Here is a 21,483-nt window from a genome sequence, read left to right on the forward strand (position 1 = left end):
AAAAGTTTCTGAATGCTACCCATGTACACAAATCCGTTACCAACCACATGCAGTGATTACAGTGGACTCTGCAGAAAATGTTTCAGTTGTACTCCACAAAATGAGAAATCGGCCTGTTATGAAGCCTTGCAAGTGCTGATTTATTACCAGAAATGTTTGATTTTTATACTTTTTCTTATATACCTATATATCTGAGGTCACATAAAACATTCTTGGATAGAAAGAGACCAGAAGTGGAAAAAGTTTAAGAAGCCCTGGTCTAAAGTAAATAGATTAAGGGTTCCCAACATGTGAAATGAAAAGAAAAAGAGATGTTCTATCTTCCTAACTTTTGTAAAGTTCAGTCATGCAGCTGATCTTGGAAACTATAGCCGGTAACTACCAGACAAGTTGGACCAGTGATTTCAGCACCACTAAAATCTAGTTCTAACCTGGCGAACTGCAAGTGAACCAAGCTCTTTCAAGTCTCTCCACCCACTCTGTCACTTTGGAGGCTACTCCTAAATCTTGAAGGAGCCAAGCAAGATAATATTTTGCTTGTTTGTTTATTTATACCCCATGCTTCTCAACCCAAAGAGGACTTAGAGCAGCCTTACAAACTATGGCAAAAATTTAATGCATGGGAGCTGGACTTTTTATAATGAGTTTGTGGTTAACCTAATAGCAAAATGAACTTTATATGCGTACAAGCATTAAAGAAAGAAAACAAATGGTGTAAGATTGCTCTGAGAGTATGTGTAGGTGCATTATAAAAACAGCAGTGGGATTTAGCCTGCAAGGGTTGAAATTTTGACCTGTCCAACACTGGTAAACAAATATGATCCTAATGTGGGAAATCCTGCCTAAATTCAATTATTTATAACCCTCATGATATTAGCAAGCCGGAGGGAGACAAGACTCTTGTACTGGAAGCAGCTGCTGTGTATATTTTCCATGCCACAACCTGTAATGACCTCACTCACAAACTAGATATAGACCCCTCATATTGCTGTGTTCCCTCGTGTGACGGGAAATGATTTACAGGGGCTTCAACAGTTAGCTTGGTGAATAAAACACCAATACCAAAGATGGGGAGGGATCAACATACTGAACTGTAAATAACAACGTGCTTGCTGTAGCAAGGAAAGCATGGCAAACATTTTAGGAAGAAGAGACTGCCTGTAACATTATAGACGCACTGACGACAAGAAGCTACTGCATTAGCTCATGGCACAAAGATACAAACAGCAAGTAACAAATGTACAAGCACGTCTTCATAATACACAACAAAGGCCATTTGAATTTTCAGCTCATCAGAAGATGTAGAACTGTGCACTGAACTCACAAATCCTCCAAATCAACTATAAATTATATACATTTAAAAATACATGCCTCATTAATTCGTATTAACACCTATCCAAGAAATTAATTTATTTTGGAAAATGTTAAGAAATAGTTAAATATATTTCCCAACACATCTAAGTCAATTGATTTAATATATAAAATATTCTGATTGAGGACAGTGACATGCAATTGAAATAGCAGGATTTTGAAGCATTCCTTCGATTAATAACTGCCTTTTAATTCTTTTCCAAAGCTAATTTTCACAGATAAGGATTTTTTAAAAAAATAAATAGAAAGGGGTTCTCTAGCCCAGTTTGTTTAAAAACTATATTCCTTGAAGTGTTTTGGACTTCAATCCCCAGAAGCCTCACGTGCCTTGGCCAATGAACAGGGATTCTGGAAAGTGAAGCCCAAAACACCTGGAAAACCAGAGTTTGGGAAGCCCTGCTCTTGCCCAGCAGCAGATTGTGTAGATAAGTAAAGGAAAACAAAGGCCCCATCCACACATATAATCAATTTTGAATTACATCATAGTAGTCAGTGTAGAGTCATATAATGCAAACTGAACAGCACTGAAATGGATTATATGAGTCTACACTGCCATATAATCCAATTCAATGCAATTAATCTGCATTCTGAAACTGGAATATGGTAGTGTAGATGGGGCCTAAGAAGGACCATAGCCTTTTAATGTGTAAATTCATGAGTATGTGTTTGTGAATAAACATCTGGAAAATGGATAACACAACATACACATGCCATAATCCTTAACATGACAAATTGCTCTTATGGACATGCTACTGTATAGCATGAAGCTATATATTCTTGCTAGGTTTCAATTAAACTAAAATATCTACTCGCACAAGATAAATTACAAAGTAGCATTTCACAAGGTAGCAGGATTATGGCAGTACTTGAAATCTTACTAATAATTCCAACCATTTGAGCTTCAGTGCATGTTGCAAACAACTGTAGAGAAGTACATGTTAAAGAGCAGGGGGTCAATACCCACTGTGTGCATAAACAAATGGACTTACACTTGTTCTTATTGTAGTTCATGATTCCAACACAGAAAAACAATACCTTCTAGACAAACAGACACAGCACGGAACTGCAATGTCGCCCGCCTCACAGCAAGCTCTCCTGGTAGGAACGTCTCTTGGCACGATGCCATTGAGTAATTAGAGTGCAACAGGAGCGATTGCTTCTGGCAGCCTGTCCTGGGTGTAGGGAAAGATGCAACCTTCATGCTGCTAATCCAGCATTTCAGAAAAACCAGGGCTCTAGATGCCCCTGCCAAATGACTGCACCTGTAAAGAGTTCAGTGTTTTTCTTGAGATGGAGTGTGCCTTCACCATTTTGCCTGTTACATCGTTCTCCTCACTACCTTTAGTCTCCATAAAGACCCAACTTACACACTGAAGCATGGTCCCTGCTGTCCTCAAGTCCAGATGCTCATTGATACAATTGCTGGCTTTAGCATGACACCATTAACTGAGTTGTCAATCTAAAACAAGTGAACTTGTTTTGTTTATAAGGTACAAGAAAAGGAGTTCTGTAACCTATACCATAAAGCAGCTTCCTCTAGCCTAATGTAATTTACTGCAAATTACAAAATGCACTAGCCACCTTTGCTGCCTGCTGGATTCTGGGAGATGTATCCAACACATTTGGAGGTTCATAGTATCTTTTGGTTAACACTGAAGTTTTGCAGTTATGTCTATATTCATAATATGGCATAAACATTTAGTTTGTTGATAAGATATTCCAAGACAGGCAACAATTGCTTTTAGGGTGGGTTTTTTTTTTTTTGACATAGTGGGACAAATTTTTATACCTAACCTTTAAAATGCCAGAGAGTCATTTGCTAACTTTTAAGGTGCCACAAAATAATAATATAATAAAACTTTATTTATTTATTATTTATTTATTTATTTCGAGGTTTTATATACCGACCCTCTCACCTTCAAAGAGGGATTCGGACCGGTTCACAACATGTGTTAACATACAAAAAATATACAATAACCACACAATGCCACTTCATTACACGATTAAAATATCAGCACCATACACATTAAAATATTAACATCCTAGTTAAAAGAGCCAAATCGTCCAACACCATCACAATCACATTCATCATCCTCCTTTCATGTGGGCAAAGAATTAAATCAGTTGTCAAATGCCGCGTTCCACAACCAGGTCTTTGTTAGTTTCCTGAACGTCATGAGGGAGGGGGCAGTTCTAATCTCTAATGGCAGGGAGTTCCAAAGTCGAGGGGCCACCATCGAGAAGGCCCTGTCCCTCGTCCCCACCAGCCGTGCTTGTGCAGGCGGAGGGACCGAGAGCAGGGCCCCTCCAGACGATCTTAGTGGTCTTGATGGTTCGTAGGGGAGAATACGTTCGGAGAGGTAAACAGGGCCGGAGTCGTTTAGGGCTTTATAGGTTAACACCAGCACTTTGAATTGTGCTCGGAAGCTAATCGGCAGCCAGTGGAGTTCGAGTAACAGCGGAGTGGTGTGCTCCCTGTATCCCGCACCCGTTAGTAATCTGGCTGCCGCGCGTTGTACTTGCTGCAGCTTCCGGGCAGTCTTCAGAGGCAACCCCACGTAGAGAGCGTTGCAGTAATCTAAGCGGGATGTAACCAAAGCGTGTACTACCGTGGCCAAGTCAGCCCTCCCAAGGTACGGACGCAGCTGGCGCACAAGTTTTAATTGTGCGAATGCTCCCCTGACCACCGCTGAAACCTGGGGTTCCAGGCTCAGCGATGAATCCAGGAGAACTCCCAGACTGCGTACCTGTGCTTTTAGGGGGAGTGTGACCCCGTCCAACACAGGCTGTAACCCCGTACCCTGTTCGGTCTTACGACTGACCAGGAGTACCTCTGTCTTGTCTGGATTTATTTTCAATCTGTTGTCCCTCATCCAGTCCGTGACAGCGGCCAAGCACCGGTTCATGACCTGAACAGCCTCCTTAGTGGCAGGTGGAAATGAGTGATAGAGTTGGACATCATCTGCGTACAGATGACATCGCACCCCAAAACTCCGGATGATCTCTCCCAACGGCTTCATGTATATGTTAAACAACATAGGGGACAGTATTGAGCCCTGCGGGACTCCACAGTACAATGGCCGAGGAGTCGAGCAGGAGTCCCCTAGTGACACCTTCTGGGAGCGACCCTCGAGAAAGGACCGGAGCCACTGCAAGGCAGTACCCCCGAGACCCATTCCCGCGAGGCGTCCCAGAAGGATACCGTGGTCGACGGTATCGAAGGCCGAAGAGAGGTCCAGCAGAACTAACAGGGACACACTCCCCCTGTCCAGTTCCCGGCGCAGATCATCAACTAAGGCGACCAAGGCTGTCTCAGTACCATGTCCCGGCCTAAAGCCAGACTGTGACGGATCTAGATAGTCCGTGTCCACCAGGAATTCCTGGAGTTGCGAGGCCACCACACGTTCCAGGACTTTGCCCAAGTAGGGGAGATTGGAGACTGGCCGAAAGTTGACGAATTGAGTGGGGTCTAGTGATGGTTTTTTCAACAGCGGTTTGATGACAGCTTGTTTTAAGCTGGCTGGAATCTTGCCTTCCCGAAGGGAGGCATTAACCACCACCTTTACCCACTCTGCCAAACCCCCTCTGGCTTCTTTTACCAGCCAGGAAGGGCAGGGGTCTAGGATGCATGTGGTGGGCCTCGCCTCTCCCAGAACCCTGATGACCTCGTCGAGTTGAACAGATCGAAACGAATCCAACAAAACTGGACAAGCAGATGCTTGAGTTACATCCTCAGAGACTGCAGTTAATGTGGTGTCAAAGCCCACGCGGATCAAAGCGACTTTGTCCGCAAAGTACTGAGCAAATGCTTCACAGCGCGCTGTCGAGTCGTCAGGGGACCCACTCAAGGTGGGATTCAACAACCCTCTGACTACTCGGAACAGCTCTGCCGGACGGTTCCTTGCGGACGCAATATTGGCCGAGTAGAAAGCATTTTGCGCGGCCTCTATTGCCGCGCCATACGCCCTTAGATAGAGGCGTAGGCATGTTCGGTTTGACTCGCTGGGCTGTTTCCTCCACACGCTCTCTAGCCACCTCTTTGTTCACTTTAGCTCCACCAGCTCCTCGTTGAACCAAGGGGCCGGTTTCGCTCGGCGACTTAAGAGGGGGCGCTCCGGAGCAATCGTGTCTATTGCCCTAGTCAACTCCCTATTCCAGTGAGCGACCAGGGCATCGACAGAATCACCATCCAAGGCAGCGGAAACATCCCCAAGAGCCATCAGGAGTCCTTCTGGATCCATAAGCCTCCTGGGGCGGACCATCTTAATGGGTCCACCACCCCTGCGGAGGTTAGAAGTTGCAGCAAGTCTAAACTTGATCAGGTGGTGGTCAGTCCATGGCAAAGGGGAGATTGATAACTCCTCCACACCGCCACCTTCTTCCCAGCCCTGACAGAAGACCAAGTCAAGTGTGTGTCCAGCACAGTGGGTAGGGCCAGATATTAATTGGGACAGCCCCATAGTTGCCATGGAAGCCATGAAGTCCTGAGCCGCTCCTGAAAGTCCCCCAGCACTACAAGCCGCCGGGACTCCAATGCCAGGCCCGAGACCAACTCTGCAAGCTCAGGTAGGGCGGCCGTGGTGCAGCGGGGTGGTCGGTACACCAACAACAGCCCTATTCTGTCCCGGTCTCCTAGCCTCAGGTGGACACATTCAAACAAGGTCGACTGTAAGGCCGGGCCCCTGACCAAGGAGATGGAATCTTTATAGACTATTGCAACTCCGCCTCCCCGCCCCCCGGATCTCGGTTGGTGTTGCACGGCATAACCTGGTGGGCAAAGCTGGGTGAGATTAACCCCTCCAGCCTCGTCCAACCAGGTCTCCGTGATGCACGCCAGGTCTGCCTTTTCATCCAGGATTAAATCCTGAATGGTTGATGTTTTACCATTGAATGGTTGATGTTTTACCACTGCTCTATCTCCCCGGGGGGACTCAGGGTGGTTTCCAAGTAATAACATCAGAACATACAGAGTTGTAACATAAATAATAATAACAATAACAACAACGTAAGCATAGAAATACCCAATAGTACATATATATTAAAAGAAATCCTACCTGTTCTTCATGTCTATTTGTTAGGGCATGGGAAGGAATGGGTCAGGACAATTAAAAGGCTGGGCCAAGACTGGTACAAATTTAAATAAGCTGGATCCAGCATTCGGTTACAGTACTGTAATAGGTTAGCAACAGTAACGGTTGTTTTAGTTTTCCCGAACAGACTTAGATAGTGGAACGTTCAGAAACTGATTAAATAATGTCATTTGTTGTACATCTGGTATATGTAAACACAGTACTATACACAGTTTGGGAATGTTTATATGCACAAGACTATACAGAGTTTCTGCATTGCATATACTTGAATTTCAGGACTCATCTTCCCAAGAATGAAGAGGAGGAAAGGGCAGTTTCCTGGACAAATGCCAGCCTCTGTTCTCTGCATACAAAGTGCATTTGCAGTGGCTCTTTTCTGGCTAGTATTTTCTTTTCTCTCATTCCTTCCTTCTGCAGGGCTGCCATAACATCCCACCATTCTTCAGAATTGGAAGTTGGTCTCTTATCCAAGTTTTATGGTGGCCGGGCCAAAGGGAACTCTTAATGAGGTACTTGATTAGACTGTGACTACCCTCACTTGCCCTCACCAGTAGCCAGGAGCATAATTCAATAGGAGGGGGACAGAATTGTGGTTGAACAATGCAGCAATTGTGGAAGAATTGTCTTTGGGAATGTCATTGGCATTGCCCCATCCATGTGACCAGGCTTGGTATGACCAAGACGATTTTGCAAGGGAAGGGAAGTATCTTGCCAGTGTCACAGTAGAATGAGACCTTTGGCTCAGCTGAAAAGAAATGCAGTGGGAACTTCAACTTTAAACAAGAATGGTATTTCTCACAGAAAACAATCTCTAAATTGACAAGAGGCACAAGCTCCAGGCTTTTAATGCTAGTAAGGTCCAGTATATCAATTTGCTTCTCATTTTCTCCTGCAAAGACAAGGGCTTCTGCCACAAATTCCTTTTTTTATTATTTTTTTAGGTGAACTTTGCATTTTGATGTATACTCAATATTAATAAAACAGAGGCTTTCATTAATGGTTAATCACTAAAACTCCATGATAATATTCCACAGAAAAATGAAGATCTCATTTACATTGTGATAAGGATGAGTATTTTTTCTCAAACGTGAATTTGTAAGCCCTTTCTTTTACAGTTTTGTTTTGTGTAAATAAAAAAACAAATGGAGAAGAATAAGAAAAAAGAAAGACAAGAAAAACATACATAAAGAAAAGAAAATATTAAAATATTAAGACTTTATACAGCCATCTAATGTAAATCATTTACAAAATATTAAAGACTGTACCCTTATAACTTATTTTCAAACCCCTGCCCCACTTACCTCATACGTGTGAACCCATCACCCAAGACCTCTGACACCACTCAATGCGGATCTCATATTTAACATTATCGACTCTTGTTTCTTATCTTAATAAATTCCCTTTGTGGCTACTTTCAAATCTACATTTGGCTTCCTTTCCAGATAGCCAAATGCCAGCCTCTATTTATTTTCAAATTCTTCATTATTTCCTCCTCTAATACCATTAGTTAGCTTAGCCATTTGGCTATACTAGTACTTTCTCTCTCAAATCTTGAATAGTTAACTCTATTTCCCCCTTCCAAGATTTTGCGATTGTTAGTCTTGCTGCACCACAGCTTTATTGGCAAATTTCTTTGCCTCCTACACTAATACTCTTTCTGAATAATCCTAATAATCCGGGTTTTTTGGTGATCATATTATTTGTTTCTATAACCACCTCCCCCCCCCCCAAAAAAATGTACTATACTGTAGAGAAGTACGTGTTTAAAAGGAGCCTTTCTGTGTCCTGCACCTCCAGAATTCCCCTCGACAAGTTTTATCTATTTTGGCCATTAGCCCTGGGGTTATATATCTGTCATAAAACATTTTATACATTTTTCTTTAACTGAAACAACTATCAAAAATTTAAACTTTTTTCCCAGAAATGTTCCCACTCCTCCAAATCAATATTTCTCCCTAAAACTTTAGCCCACAAAATCATCCCAGTTTTTATTCGATTGTCCTCTAAGTTATATTCCAAAATATATTTGTATAGTCTGGAGGTTAGGCCTTTGTTACTCTTTTTGAAAATGTTCTCTAACTCCAATTTTCTAATTGAAAACCCTACCCTCGCATCTTTTGTAAATTTATCATGTAATTGACAGAAGCAAAACCAGTCATTTATCCATAACTCCTCTCTCCCATTAAGTTTCCATTGATCTTTTTCTTTGGTAAGATACTCCCTATAGGTACTTGATTCTATGTAGATATTTGATCTCAATGCTGCTTCCAATAGGTGTAGCCATAACCGATTTTTTGCATTCAATCCCCTTCTTATACCTTTTCTACATTGCTAAAAGATTAGCTCTTATTATATGTCTATTAAATTCCTTATTTGCCTTACCCTTTTCATACCACTCATAGTCATGCCACCCAAATCTTTTATTATGGCCCTCTAATTAAATAACTCACTGTTCTCCAGTTTGATCCATCCCTTAAGCCAACTGAAACTAGTTGCTTCATAATAATATCTATGATTGGAAGTGCTAGGCATCCTCTTTCTTTTGCATCTATAAGATTCCTATAAGAAATTCTAGCTTTTTTGCCTTTCCAAATGAGTTGAACATCTTGCATCCTCCTCCTTACTGGTTATTATAGAATCAGAGACCCCAAGGACCATCCAGTCCAAGCCTCTGCCATGCAGGAATACACAATCAAAGGCCCCTTCTACACTGCCATATAAAATCCAGGCTATCTGCTTTTAACTGAATTATATGGCAGTGTAGAATCAGATAATCAAGTTCAATGAAGATAATGTGATTATCCGCTTTGAAAATCTCTTTTAGGGACAATATCTTTTCCTGTTGTGACATGAATGTCAGTGGCACCTCATTGGCAGAAACATCCTTGGCTTTTTAAGACATTTGAAAACCACTGTCTGGTGAACTGTGCTGCATGAAGAAATTATATATAACTAGAAGCTTCAAACTGCAGATGTCTAGCTCGTGATATGACTGGGAAAGACAATTGTATGCACATAATGCCTGCAAGCCAACTGCTTCCCAGACTTCAGAAAAAGGAGCCTGCAGCCAGACAACAATTTATGGTTGTAGAAAATTTGGCATGACTGCAGAAATTATTCATTCTGCTTTGGGGGGAAAACAGCACAGGTTCAGATTGGCAATTTCTTTATCCCCATTCCCTCCCTCCCTCCATCTTCTGCTGTTTAGTCTGAAGAAACCCAGCAAAGGCAAAATGCAGAGATAAATTGGTATAATAAGGGTTTTCCTCCCAAAACACAGGTGCAAAAATGGAAGAAGGTAAGCTACATAAATGCTTTGTAACCATCCCAGATAGATATCCTAGGCATTTTATCTCAAAAGTCAGCCCCTTTCTGTTGAATCATAGACAACAGATCAAATCCAGAATGACACTAGTCTCACCAACTGTTTTGCAGAAAAGAAAGAAGCCAGGTCAGCTTGGTCTATTTGGAAAAGGTCTTGGATTTATATGGGGTGGGCCATCGCTTTAGAAAAGCAGTGGGGGCAATATATTCTAAGCAATCTGCTAAGATAAAAATAAATGGACAGCTGACAAAAGCCATAGATATACAGAAAGGGACTAGACAAGGCTGTCCACTTTCGCCATTACTATTCATTTTGGGATTGGAAATTTTGAGTGTAAGAATTAGAGATGACAATGAAATTGAAGGGTTCAAAGTAAAAGGCCAGGAAATCAAAATCAGAACATATGCAGACAATATGGTTTGTATTTTATCTAATCCAACACAGAGCGTTCCAAAATTATTAGAGGTAATCAAATTGTATGGAGTTTTGGGTTTTAAAATAAAGACAAATCCAAATTCATTACAAAAAATTTAGACATTTAAATTATTAGGAAATTAGAGGAAGCGGCTAACTGTAAAGTAGTCCCAAAGATAAAATATTTGGGAATTACTATCACAAGCAAGAACATTGACTTGTTTCAAAATAATTATGTGAAGACGTGGTCGGAGATCAAAGGAAATTTGAACAATTGGCAGAAGCTACCATTAACATGGCTGGGCAGGATTGCAATTATTAAGATGATGATACTCCACAAAATGCTTTTCTTTTTTCAAAGCATACCTATTATTAAAGGGACTAAAATCTTCAATTTGTGGAAGAGGGATATCATGAATTTCATTTGGGTGGGGGAAAAAGCTAGGATCGCTTACAAAAATTTAATTGATACCAAAGAGAGGGGGGGGACTAAATTTACCAGATTTAAAAACCTACTATGAGGCCGCCTGCATGAGCTGGCTCAGAGATTGGATACAATTCCGGAACATAAATTTACTAAATTTAGAAGGACATGGAATCAGATACGGATGGCATGCATACCTTTGGTATGAAGGAGAGAGATTAAATAAGGCTTTCAATAAACATGTAATTAGGGGAAGCTTAATAGATGTTTGGAAAAGATACAAATTAGGGATGGAACCCAAAACACCCCTGTGGCTGAGGCCAATAGAAGCCATTGGGAGACCTATCTGCAAGGACGATGTCAGAACATATGGGGAACTACTTATCAGGTCCAATGGCCAATGGGCATTGAGGGGGAAAGACGAATTGGGTATTAAAGATTGGTTCCGATATCATCAATTATACGAAAGATTTAAAAAAGACGAGAAGACGGGATTTGCTTCAAAAAAAATCAGATCTGGAAACTGTATTAGATAAAGGGGAAAAGGGCTTAATAGCCAGATTATACAAATATATTCTACACTATAATTTGGAAGATAATTGTGTTAAAACCTCCATGATCTCATAGGCAAACGATTTAGGGAGAAGCATAGATTTCGACATCTGGGAAAACCTGTGGAACAATGGATTTAAATTTACAGTGGCAGCTTCAATTAGAGATAATGTATATAAAATGTTCTATAGATGCTACATAACCCCAGCCCTCCTAGCCAAAATGGACAATTCACAAACAGGTTCCTGTTGGAGGTGCAAAACAAAGAAAGGGAGTTTATTTCATGTCTGGTGGTCGTGCGAACTGGTGCAGGTCTATTGGAAAAGAGTAGTAAAGGAAATAAATAAAATGATTTACAACAAAGTAAAAAAAGAACCCAGGGATGTGCCTATTAGGGATATTCAGAGATAAATTAGAACAACCAGAGAGAGAAATTTGTTTGTACAGCTTTGCGGCTGCACGCATTACAATTGCCAAAGATTGGAAAGGGGAGAAAACATTAAGCATCAAAGATTGGAAGGATAAACTGTGGGATTATGCACAGATGGCTAAGATTTCAAGCAATTTGAAATATGAAAACCATGAAATATTTGAAAGAAATTGGAAGCTGGCCTTAGCATACTTGACGGGAGAGCCAAAGAAATAAAAACAAGAGGAATTTATTGAATTAGAAGTATAGAGGGTTAAATAAGTTGTGAATAAGTCCTGCGTGGATTAGTGACGGAAGTCAAGGTGGTGGGTAGCACTGGGGGTGGGTGGAGGGGTAACTGTATGGTGGGTTGTTTGTATATGTGTGTTTGTTTGTGTATGTGTATATTTTTGCAACGTATATGGTTGGTGTACTATCTTTTTGAAATAAATTTTAAAAAAGAAAAAAAAAGAAAGAAGCCAATGACACTAACAAAATATTTCTTCTCAAGTTCATCTCCACCTCTAAGAGGAGGTGCTCAAAGATCTTTGAACATCACTGAAATTATCACATTGTCAGAGAAAACCCTATCACCCTGTCACATCCTTTTTCCACGCAACCAGTGCTGCCTGGATCTTCTGCAGGAGTATTTTGGGAACAAAGCTGCAGTCTGTTCAGTCTTTCTGAGACTTCCACAACTTTATGCCAGCAGCTCCTCCTGACCAATACACACACTTATTATTGCAGTGCCAGAAACACTGCACACAGTTCCCTAACCTAATAAGGAAAGGAAAGCTGTAAATAAGTAACATTTGGCCTAGGATTAAATCCTCTGTCTTGTTTAGACCATGTTTCCTCTTTCCAAGAGAGCTTCTGCCAGAGTAGACAAAATGCAATGGTTAGGCCATGTCCTGTTCCTCCTTTAAATTAGTAGCAATTATATAAAGTCATATACAAATTCATTGGAAACCAAGGCCCCTCCCAACTGACCTATTACAGCTAACAAGAACAGCAAAAACATCTGCCTACATCCTCTTGTGCCTCTGCCTTTCTCAAAATACCTCAGACATTATATAATATATAGGAAATAGCAAGGAGGATTCACAATTCCTGTTCTCTGTGATGACTTGTGGTGTCTGAAGCAATAACTTTCTGCAATTCTCTAATTTCTAACTTCAACTCCACCAGAGAGAAAGACAAGGAAGGGGTCAAAATCCCAGACAGGGAGGAGGGGGAAGCAGTCCATTCAGTGAAGTCTATAATACATGAATCTGCTTAGGGAATTTGTCTCTATCATCTTGGGTTGTTATTTAAAGAGTATGCATTTAAATATTAATACCCTGTCCTTTGTAACCTGGCCAAAAGCTTTCTTGCTCCTGTGTTAGATATTGCCAAAAATTACTCAGGAGATTATCTTGGATTAAATTTCAAGAAGAGACATTCCTGTGTTAGAGACACGCTTCTATCCCTGGGCAGAAATTAATGCTCCTATCATTTGTCTTCTGACATGCAACCAAATGTTGTGAGGAGATTAAAGTATATGGGGGTTCGTGATTTAGGTGCAATCAAATGTACATCTACTTCAAAGTACAGCAAACTATATCTCACAGAGCCCACTCCCCTATCAAAGTTCTGCAATATCATAATCTGTATCTGTGAAGACAGCTGCACCAACATCACTACTTTCTGGGACTTGGAACAGTTACTTTTGGACTATAATACCTAGACTCCCTCCGTGGGTGCTTGGCTTAATGCCAAGAGAGTAGCCAAATGCATTTGCTGGTGCACATTGGTTATAAAGTAGTATTGGGGAAATTACCTTTGGGGGCTGAATTTGGGATTTTGGAGTTTGCATTCCAAAAAGGAACTTTTCCAAACCCTTCCAGTATGTCTTTAGTGAATCGAAAGAAATTGCAATAGTCTTGCTGAAGAGGTCAGATTCTTTATTTATTTTTAATTTAATGAAAAATTCTCTGTCATGTCAATATCTCTGAAAAATGATGCAAAGGATTTCTAAAATTGTGATTGTGAGGAAGTGAAAGTTGGAATGGGGGGAAGAGAAGAGTCTTACATCTACACACACACAAACTGGAAAATGATCAGGGTACTCTCAAGGAGTTTTCTGACTTAAATTACCTGAGTATTTTCTATGTAGCTGTCACGCAGGGACTTCGGCCAGGAATGAAAAGCCCTATATTAACAAATGCAATCCCAGCTCTTTTTTCCATATGCCTTTTGTCTTCTGAAAGTACAGGACAGCTTGACAAGCAAGGAGAAGCCATAAATACCAATGCTTAAGCATGGATCCCTCTGAGATTTTCACAACCCATCCATTATCATTAATGTCTTCTTACATATGGGATCAAGTGCTTTGGAAGTTAATGGCTCTGGAAAAGGGAACCTCTGCTGACCTTACATGGAAATGGAATGAGTTCTGCACATGGAAGATGGGCAGTCAAGTTCCAGTACATTCCAAGGTGATATTATGGGACCTATTCAGCACAGATGCATAAAACAGGCCTGTTCCTTTTCTGCATCTGGACATTTCTATTGAGCATTCCATTCACTGGAGACAGTGCATTGTGCACGCATTGCTTCTCAGATATTAAACAACAAGCTCGGACTTGTCCAAAAGTACCCCCAAATGAGTAATGGGTAAAAATCACCAGCAGCATTGAAAAATAAAATGTAGCAATGTTGTTGTTGTTGTTGTTGTTGTTGTTGTTGTTGTTGTTGTAATATGCCTTAAAGTCACTTCTGATCTTAAGAAGAGCATATCAAGACGGTTTCTTTGCAAGAGTTACTCAGAGGCAGGTTACCTTTTCCTTCCTCTGAGGCTTTGAGTGTGACTTGCTCAAGGTCACCAGGGAGTTTCCATGACAGAGTGGGGATACAAATTCCCATCTTCAGAGTCCCAATCCAGCATTCAAACCACCAAATCATTTTATTGTATGTTATCTTGCAGCCTTCATTGGAAATCACACCAAACATGATATTTATCCACCAAACCTCATAGGGGAAAATCTTTTTATCTCTATCACACTACTTTATTATTTTCTCATAAGGCCTCATCCATAAGGATCATCCATAAAATGAAGAGGCTGCAAGAAATACACACATTTCTAACTTTAAGTACAAAAGGCCACAAAGTCCAAGCACAAAAAATGTGTTTCCAAACAGTTTTCAACTCAACTGGAGTGATATCTTTTGTATCTTTATCTCAATTATTTCCCCCCTATTCTGCAATAGCTATTTGTTTGTTCTTTGAGGAAAGTGTCAAAGTGAAATTATTTTCATTGCCACTGCACAAAAAGGAAACAACAAAATCATGGTCTAAATGAGAGTCGAAAATTGGGTAGTGCTCTAGATATTGCTTGGCTGTATATTCCAGTTGCCCTATCCAACATAGCCAGTGAATTCTGGAAGCTGTAGTCCAACAACATCTGGAGGGTTAAATGATTCTAACCCTAGTGTTAATTCAACGACTGGTCCCAACTAAATTACACCCAACAAAAAAACTGTTGGATGGGAAATCATAACTCATGCAAACTCTTCTGGTTCAATATGTTCACTGTAGTTGACACACACAGTTAGATATAGGACAGTGTCACTTTCCTTCTTTCTTCAAGCAGCCCATCTAACCAATACCTGTGCTCCTGACATAGCTAGGCCCAACAAAAAATTAACACTGTTCCTAAAAGGAAGCAAACAAACATGGCAGTGCAGTCCCGGCCAAATGTAAGCACAGAGGTGTTGCCATCTGAGAAACTGGTCATGATAACAGCCTGTTCTGGTCACAGCAGTGGTGAGCTCATGCTGAGCTTTCAAGATATGCATCACAAGTCTACGCCTATGTGCCCATTCTCTGGCAGGAATCCATATGTTAGACCATGTCAGCTTTATCTAGCCAATCTATGAAGCATGAAGCAAAAAAAGAAGAGGAGCAACACCATTCCAGCCAGCTCATTAACTGGAATGCTTGTTCTCTCACTTTCCCTGTCCCCATTTCATAGGAAGCCAAAGCATTTTGCGTTTTTGAAACTCATCACTCACTCCAGGATTTTGGGTGATAGACTTAACAGAACATCTTGGCTTTCCTTGATGTTGTATCATACACATTACTCTGTCACTTTGCAAAACATTTGACTCACACCATCTGTTTCTCATGCATGGCTCATTTGCAGCCTGTGACCTTCAGGCTATCCAGAAAATTCATCTGTTCCCACCTCTCCTCATTCCTGTCCATGCACTGGCTTTGAGGCAAGCAGGCCACCCGTGACTGAGTGTCTGCTATGTACATGGGCTGGGCCAGGAGGGACCATGACTTAGCAACTGGAAGGCTAAGGGAAATAAAATAGTACTGCCAAGAATTATTTACTGACCTCAGAGGAGATTGGCTCTAGGCAAAGGAAGCAACCTTTTAGCATAACAGCCAATCGGATTCTTGGAAAGAGGAAGGAACAAGCAAATTATCCCAAACTGAGTGCACTCTTCTTGATTCAAAGACAATGTGGGTTGTCTTCTGGACTACAAAATGTGTCTGCTGTGGTTATTTGTATTAGAAATTGCTCCCTTGTACAACAATCTCACTTTTACCTTATTAACATATAAATTACTATGTTAAAAAGCACATTTTAGAGCTTGATAGTTAATGCTATTATTAATAGAAGCAGGGGTACCTTAATTCTGCCCAATGCCTGCTTATTAGAGATGGTTAGGTTCAGACGGAATGTAATTAATTTGGAATAAATTCAAAAAGATTTGCTTTTTGAAGCGATTTCTAACTTTTTAAGGAAACAGGAAGTCCCTTTGCCCTTCCAAAGCCTTTTCCGCCATTTCTTTAATGAAGTGATGAGTCGGAAAATGATTCAACATTTTTAAACCCAATGGGTGCCTTTGCTCCCCCCCCCCCCACCTTCCCCCTTGGAGCCTGCATAGTGTTTTTAAACCCAGTGGGTGCATTTGCTCCCTTTACTCCCCCCCCTCCTTTCTGGTGTAAAACAACTACTTTCAAAGTAAATCCCACCCAATGAAACAGGAAATAATACTTTCAAACCATTAAGGAAGGATTCGGAACTCTCAGAAGTTTCAACTTTTTTTTGGTGAAAATTGGAATTGACTTTAGAATCGAACCACTACATCCAAAATGAGTTTTGAACCTTTTTCTTTCTTTTCTTTTTTCTTTTTTTTTTTTTGGATCAAACAAGCCTACTGCTTATATTCAATTTTGTTTTCAACTTTTGGAAACTAAGGCAAACCTATTACAGAGTTTCTTCAGAAAGTTTGGTGGTTGCCTTTACCTTCTTCTGAGCCTGAGAGAGTGCCTTGCCAAGGGCACCCAGTGGATTTTCATTGTTTAGTGGTGATTCAGCCTGGTCTCCAGAGTTTACAGTCCAATACTCAAACTACTACATCCCAAATATGATCAATGTTTGGAGTATAAGAGGCTCACATTGAGAGGCTCTTTCCCCTCTATATGCTACACCATGGTAATTCTCTATATATGACTTGGATAGTTCATCAGAACTTTTCTTTGTTGAAGAGCTACTGACATCTCAAAATGTATTCAATGTTTCAGGATTTCATGTTTAATTATCACCATTAATATGGGCTAGGATTGAGATGGAAATATATTTGTCAGTTTTTGAGAAAATAGTCAAAAATGTGTTTCTCAATCACCTCTAGAACAATTCTGAACTCTACAGTTCAAAATGTATTCCATGCAATGTTCATACATAGATCGTTGCATAGAAAGTAGTATTTTCAACTTATAAAATATGTTTACACCAAACATTTTTTTTGCAGAAAATTCCTTTTTTTTTCTCAAAAAAATTATTTCTGTGCAAAAACATCAAACATGTATTGTGCATAGGATGTCCTCAACTACAGCAATTTTCTGAAACAATATTTTCTGCAGAGAAAGCATTTTTTTCTGCACAGAATATTCTGTTTTCTGCACAAAAGTATTGTGTGCATTTATTTGCAGAATAAGCTTCACACTCGCAAAGGGAAGACAACAGTCAAAATTTTTGATGCTTTATTTGAGAATGAAATTAGCAAAAAAAAAAAACAACCCTATATTCCTAATCTGACAAGAGTTAGAATCCAAAAATAATTAGAGGCTTAACATACCCAATATATTTTCTGTAAAAATCATACATAATATGACCCTGCCAGAATTATACCAAAGAAGCCAGACTACGCACTATCATATACTCTACCATTGTGTTATATAAAATTTGCATTTGTAAAAAGTGTGGTGGCTAATAGTATTTGTCTCATTGTAATCCAGAAAACATGATTGCCTCTTATAAGTGATCTGCTTTTATGGAAATGTTACACAGTCAGGTGGGATATAACCATCCTTGTATCTGAAAAGCTGAACTGAGTGCAAGATAATGCTGAGCCACTTACCCTCCATGCTATCTTCCCGATGCAGGTTAAAGCTTTCATAGGAGTCCCTGCGGATGAGCGGATCTGAAGTGTTGTAGTCCACTGAGACACTGGGGCCATTCTCAAGATGTTCCATGCCTATGGAACAAAGATATCATGTCTTAGTAACACGGCTACTCAATTTCATGAAGTATGGGATCAGACATGAAATAAATCAGTAACATGTGAAAGAAAAACGCAAATTAAAAGGTAAGAGGAATGTGGTAAAAGGGCAGAGACTTAAAAAAGAAAACACTGATGAATGTCAGGATCTGGGCTTCTCCATTCAGTAGCTTGCAGAACTTCCTGGCAACTGGCTCTCTATGTTTTCCAGCCCTTGATAACAAGCATCCTACATGCAAGGGGTGGAGTAAAGTGGGAATGTAAGATTGTATCCCCTCCTCAAGACAATAGATTTGCTGTTCAATCAGTAGATGTCCAATGTTGGATAATGCCCAAGGAGATCCAGAACTGACTCAAGGAGTCTGATCAATTACTTGAAAGACCAAAGTATCGCTGTCCTCCCCCCCTCCCTCAAAAAAATCAACATTATAGTTGCTTCTCAGATCAGAGCCCAAGGTAGACCTGAAAGATTTGATTTCTACAACACACAAGAACAGCAAGAGGATCACACAGGAGCTGCACACAGGAAACTGTAATGCTTGGATATGAAAAGGATCAAACACAGGACATGGAATGCAAGTGATTTATGTCAGTAGTTGGTGACTAGAAAGGTGTAATACCTTGAATCTTCTCAGGACCATAAGAGAAAACAAACTCCACCTTCCCGTACTCTGGAAATCGCTCATCTGTAATGAAGAAAAATGAGGACGAAGAGGGTTTAGGTATATCAGTATGTATACATTCAGTGAAAACATAGAAAGTGAACCCATAATGCCCAGTTTGGGGAAGGGGCTGTAGTCCCCTTCCCCAGCACCTATGGGAAACCTTTGGCCCTCTTACTATTTTGGATTATAGCTTCCACAATCCCTTGTCACTGCTGATGCTGGGTGGGGCTGATGGAAGTTTTAGGTTAAAATATATACACAACAAAATGTTAGTGAATGTAAGTATAGTAGTCTGAGATCAGGTCTCCAGTTTTTTTGAGGAAGGATCCTGATGTCTCACTCAAAATAATTCCAATTTCAATTTTTCTTAGGGCATTTTCAGTGGTGGCCTCCATCTGAGAAATGCCTTTCCCAAAGAGGCTGACTTGCTGGCCCCATTATAGTCTTTTCAACAACTCAGACATCTGAAGAACTATTTCTGAACTTCTACAACTTTGCACTTTTAACCTGAAATTACCCTTGGTTGTGAAATATTTTATTATTACACAGCTGTTTCATCTTGGTGGTGTTTGGCTGCCTTTATTCATTGTTTTAATGAATTACTGTTGTGCTGTTATATTTTTAACAGATTTTTCAACATCCAAAGAACTCTGGAAAGTGTATAGCTTAAAAGTAAATCAAACAATTCTGAGACAGTATCGATGCAGATGAATGCATAGCTGTGGCTTTAATATGCTGTGCCAGGTCTCTACATTCTTTAAAAGGAATTAATTCCAGAATGGCTAACAGCCATATTTGGTCACTCACGTGGCCCTCACAAAAATGATCTCTGCTTACCACTGGCAAAGCAATTACATCACGGACAGGAGTCCATTATAATGTCTGGTATTTCAATTTCTCTGCAAAGTCAGAAGTAAAGGAAGAAAAACACCATCCAGACTCTTTTTATACACTTCCAGACAAATTTTTAGATCACTTCAGGAGATATAAAAATGAGCAATAGCAGTTTAGTTCGGTAACAGAATACATGACTCACTAGGAAAGGCGTTTACAGCTCATGACACCTGGCAAGAACACATGAGTGCCATCTTATTTGACAATGACCACCTTTTCCCCTCCTCATGCAGTCTTCAAAGCTTCTGGAAAGGGGTGAGGAAAAATCAGCCAATGGGCTGCTGCCAAGTTATTCAATAGGGAGACTAAATAAACCCAAGTGTATGTTTTTTGGAACCATTCTCTGGCTATTTGTGCAATCTATTTCCTCCCCCTTCCTCAATTTCCTTGGGAATAAATAAAACTAAGGAGTGAGGGGCAATCACTCCCTCCTTGTCACTTTGAGTCCCTATATCATGAGAAGTGTGAGAAATAAATAAATAAATAAAATCATGACTGGTGCTAGGATTTTTTCATTTGGGAGAAAACATGATGGTCTCCAAGACAACAGACAACTGTACAATCATACTTCAGTGATCATGAAAGAATAGCATTGTCCACTGAATCTGAAGATAATAAGAAGCTTATGGGGGTCAGGACATAGCACACCTGACTCTATCTTCTTGCCTCATATCTATGCACTCCAGATACAACATTTTATGTGAGGTGCCTACATTACCATGTGTCCTGGTAAAGGCAGCACTTAATGACCACATTGCATTTGAGAAAGGATATATGTTCGAACTAAAGATTTGGAACTGAATCTTTCATCCCTTCTGCAAACCAACAAACTAGACCATTGCAAGGGTCCTGAAATACAAGAACACTTTTTAAACAAAATAAAGACAGACCTATTTCTTTATACCCTCTTCTATCATTATATCCTTTTAAGCAGAGGCTGGATGGCCATCTGTCAGGGATGCTTTGAATGTGATTTTCCTACTTCTTGGTAGGGGGTTGGACTAGATGGTCCACAAGGTCCCTTCCAACTCAATGATTCTATGATTTTATGTGAGCTACTTGAAAAAGCAATAAAAACACCTTGACCAAACAGTATATACTTTAATCCTGATAACTAAGCTGATACCCTGTTGTTCTCCTTATACAGCTGAGATGAAAAGTTTACCTTTAAAGGCATCATCCAGGTCTTCCTTATTGAAGACAACAGCCAGATCATGAATGGCACACGTGTGGAACTGCACCCGGAATATAACGTCCCGTGTTGGGCTGCGGAACTCTTTGTGATAGCATTTCAGCTGCCAGGAAGGAGGAAGAGATGAGTAAGAGAAAACTGCCATCAGCTTTATATCAGTTTCACATATATATTCTATCTTTCTCTCTACAAAGGAATACAACTATACTTGAACACATCCACTCTTTCGTGGTTCCAGGCTCTCATCTCTTCTGGATTCCTCCTCAAAATGATGCTGAAATTTGCCTGGAGGAAATGGACTAGAATTTACATGTTTCCTAGGGTTCTTCTTCTATCTTCAAAATAGAATCAGTGGGCAAGAAGTGCTTAGTGTACCAAAATTTCATGTTGGTAGAAAATAGAAATGAACTATGCATATTTGACTCTTACCAATATATCTCCCTTTAAGAGCAGTCCAGGCTCTATGGTGATGCAGATGCTGGTCTGGCTATCTCCCTGCACATTGCTGAAAAGAAGAAGAAATAAGCTAAGCACTGAGAACAGACCTTGAGTACTCAAGACAGCAGGGATGGTCTCTAAGTCACGGGTGGAA

General features: G+C 40.4%; 1 protein-coding gene across 17 annotated transcripts in view; it reads right to left on the reverse strand.

Moving 5' to 3' along the window:
- Window positions 1–21,483, reverse strand: part of TNS1 (tensin 1) — a 354,414-nt gene that overhangs the window by 72,194 nt on the left and 260,737 nt on the right. For all 17 annotated transcript variants that reach the window (XM_060773722.2, XM_060773736.2, XM_060773781.2 and 14 more), the window contains 4 exons: window positions 21,321–21,396; window positions 20,865–20,994; window positions 18,761–18,826; window positions 18,000–18,116 (listed from right to left, as the gene is read on the reverse strand). In XM_060773722.2, coding sequence (XP_060629705.2) covers window positions 18,000–18,116; window positions 18,761–18,826; window positions 20,865–20,994; window positions 21,321–21,396 — 389 coding nt within the window. The remainder of the gene's footprint in view (window positions 1–17,999; window positions 18,117–18,760; window positions 18,827–20,864; window positions 20,995–21,320; window positions 21,397–21,483) is intronic.

Source organism: Anolis sagrei, chromosome 1 (genome assembly GCF_037176765.1).
Source record: "Anolis sagrei isolate rAnoSag1 chromosome 1, rAnoSag1.mat, whole genome shotgun sequence".
Lineage (NCBI taxonomy): Eukaryota > Metazoa > Chordata > Lepidosauria > Squamata > Dactyloidae > Anolis > Anolis sagrei.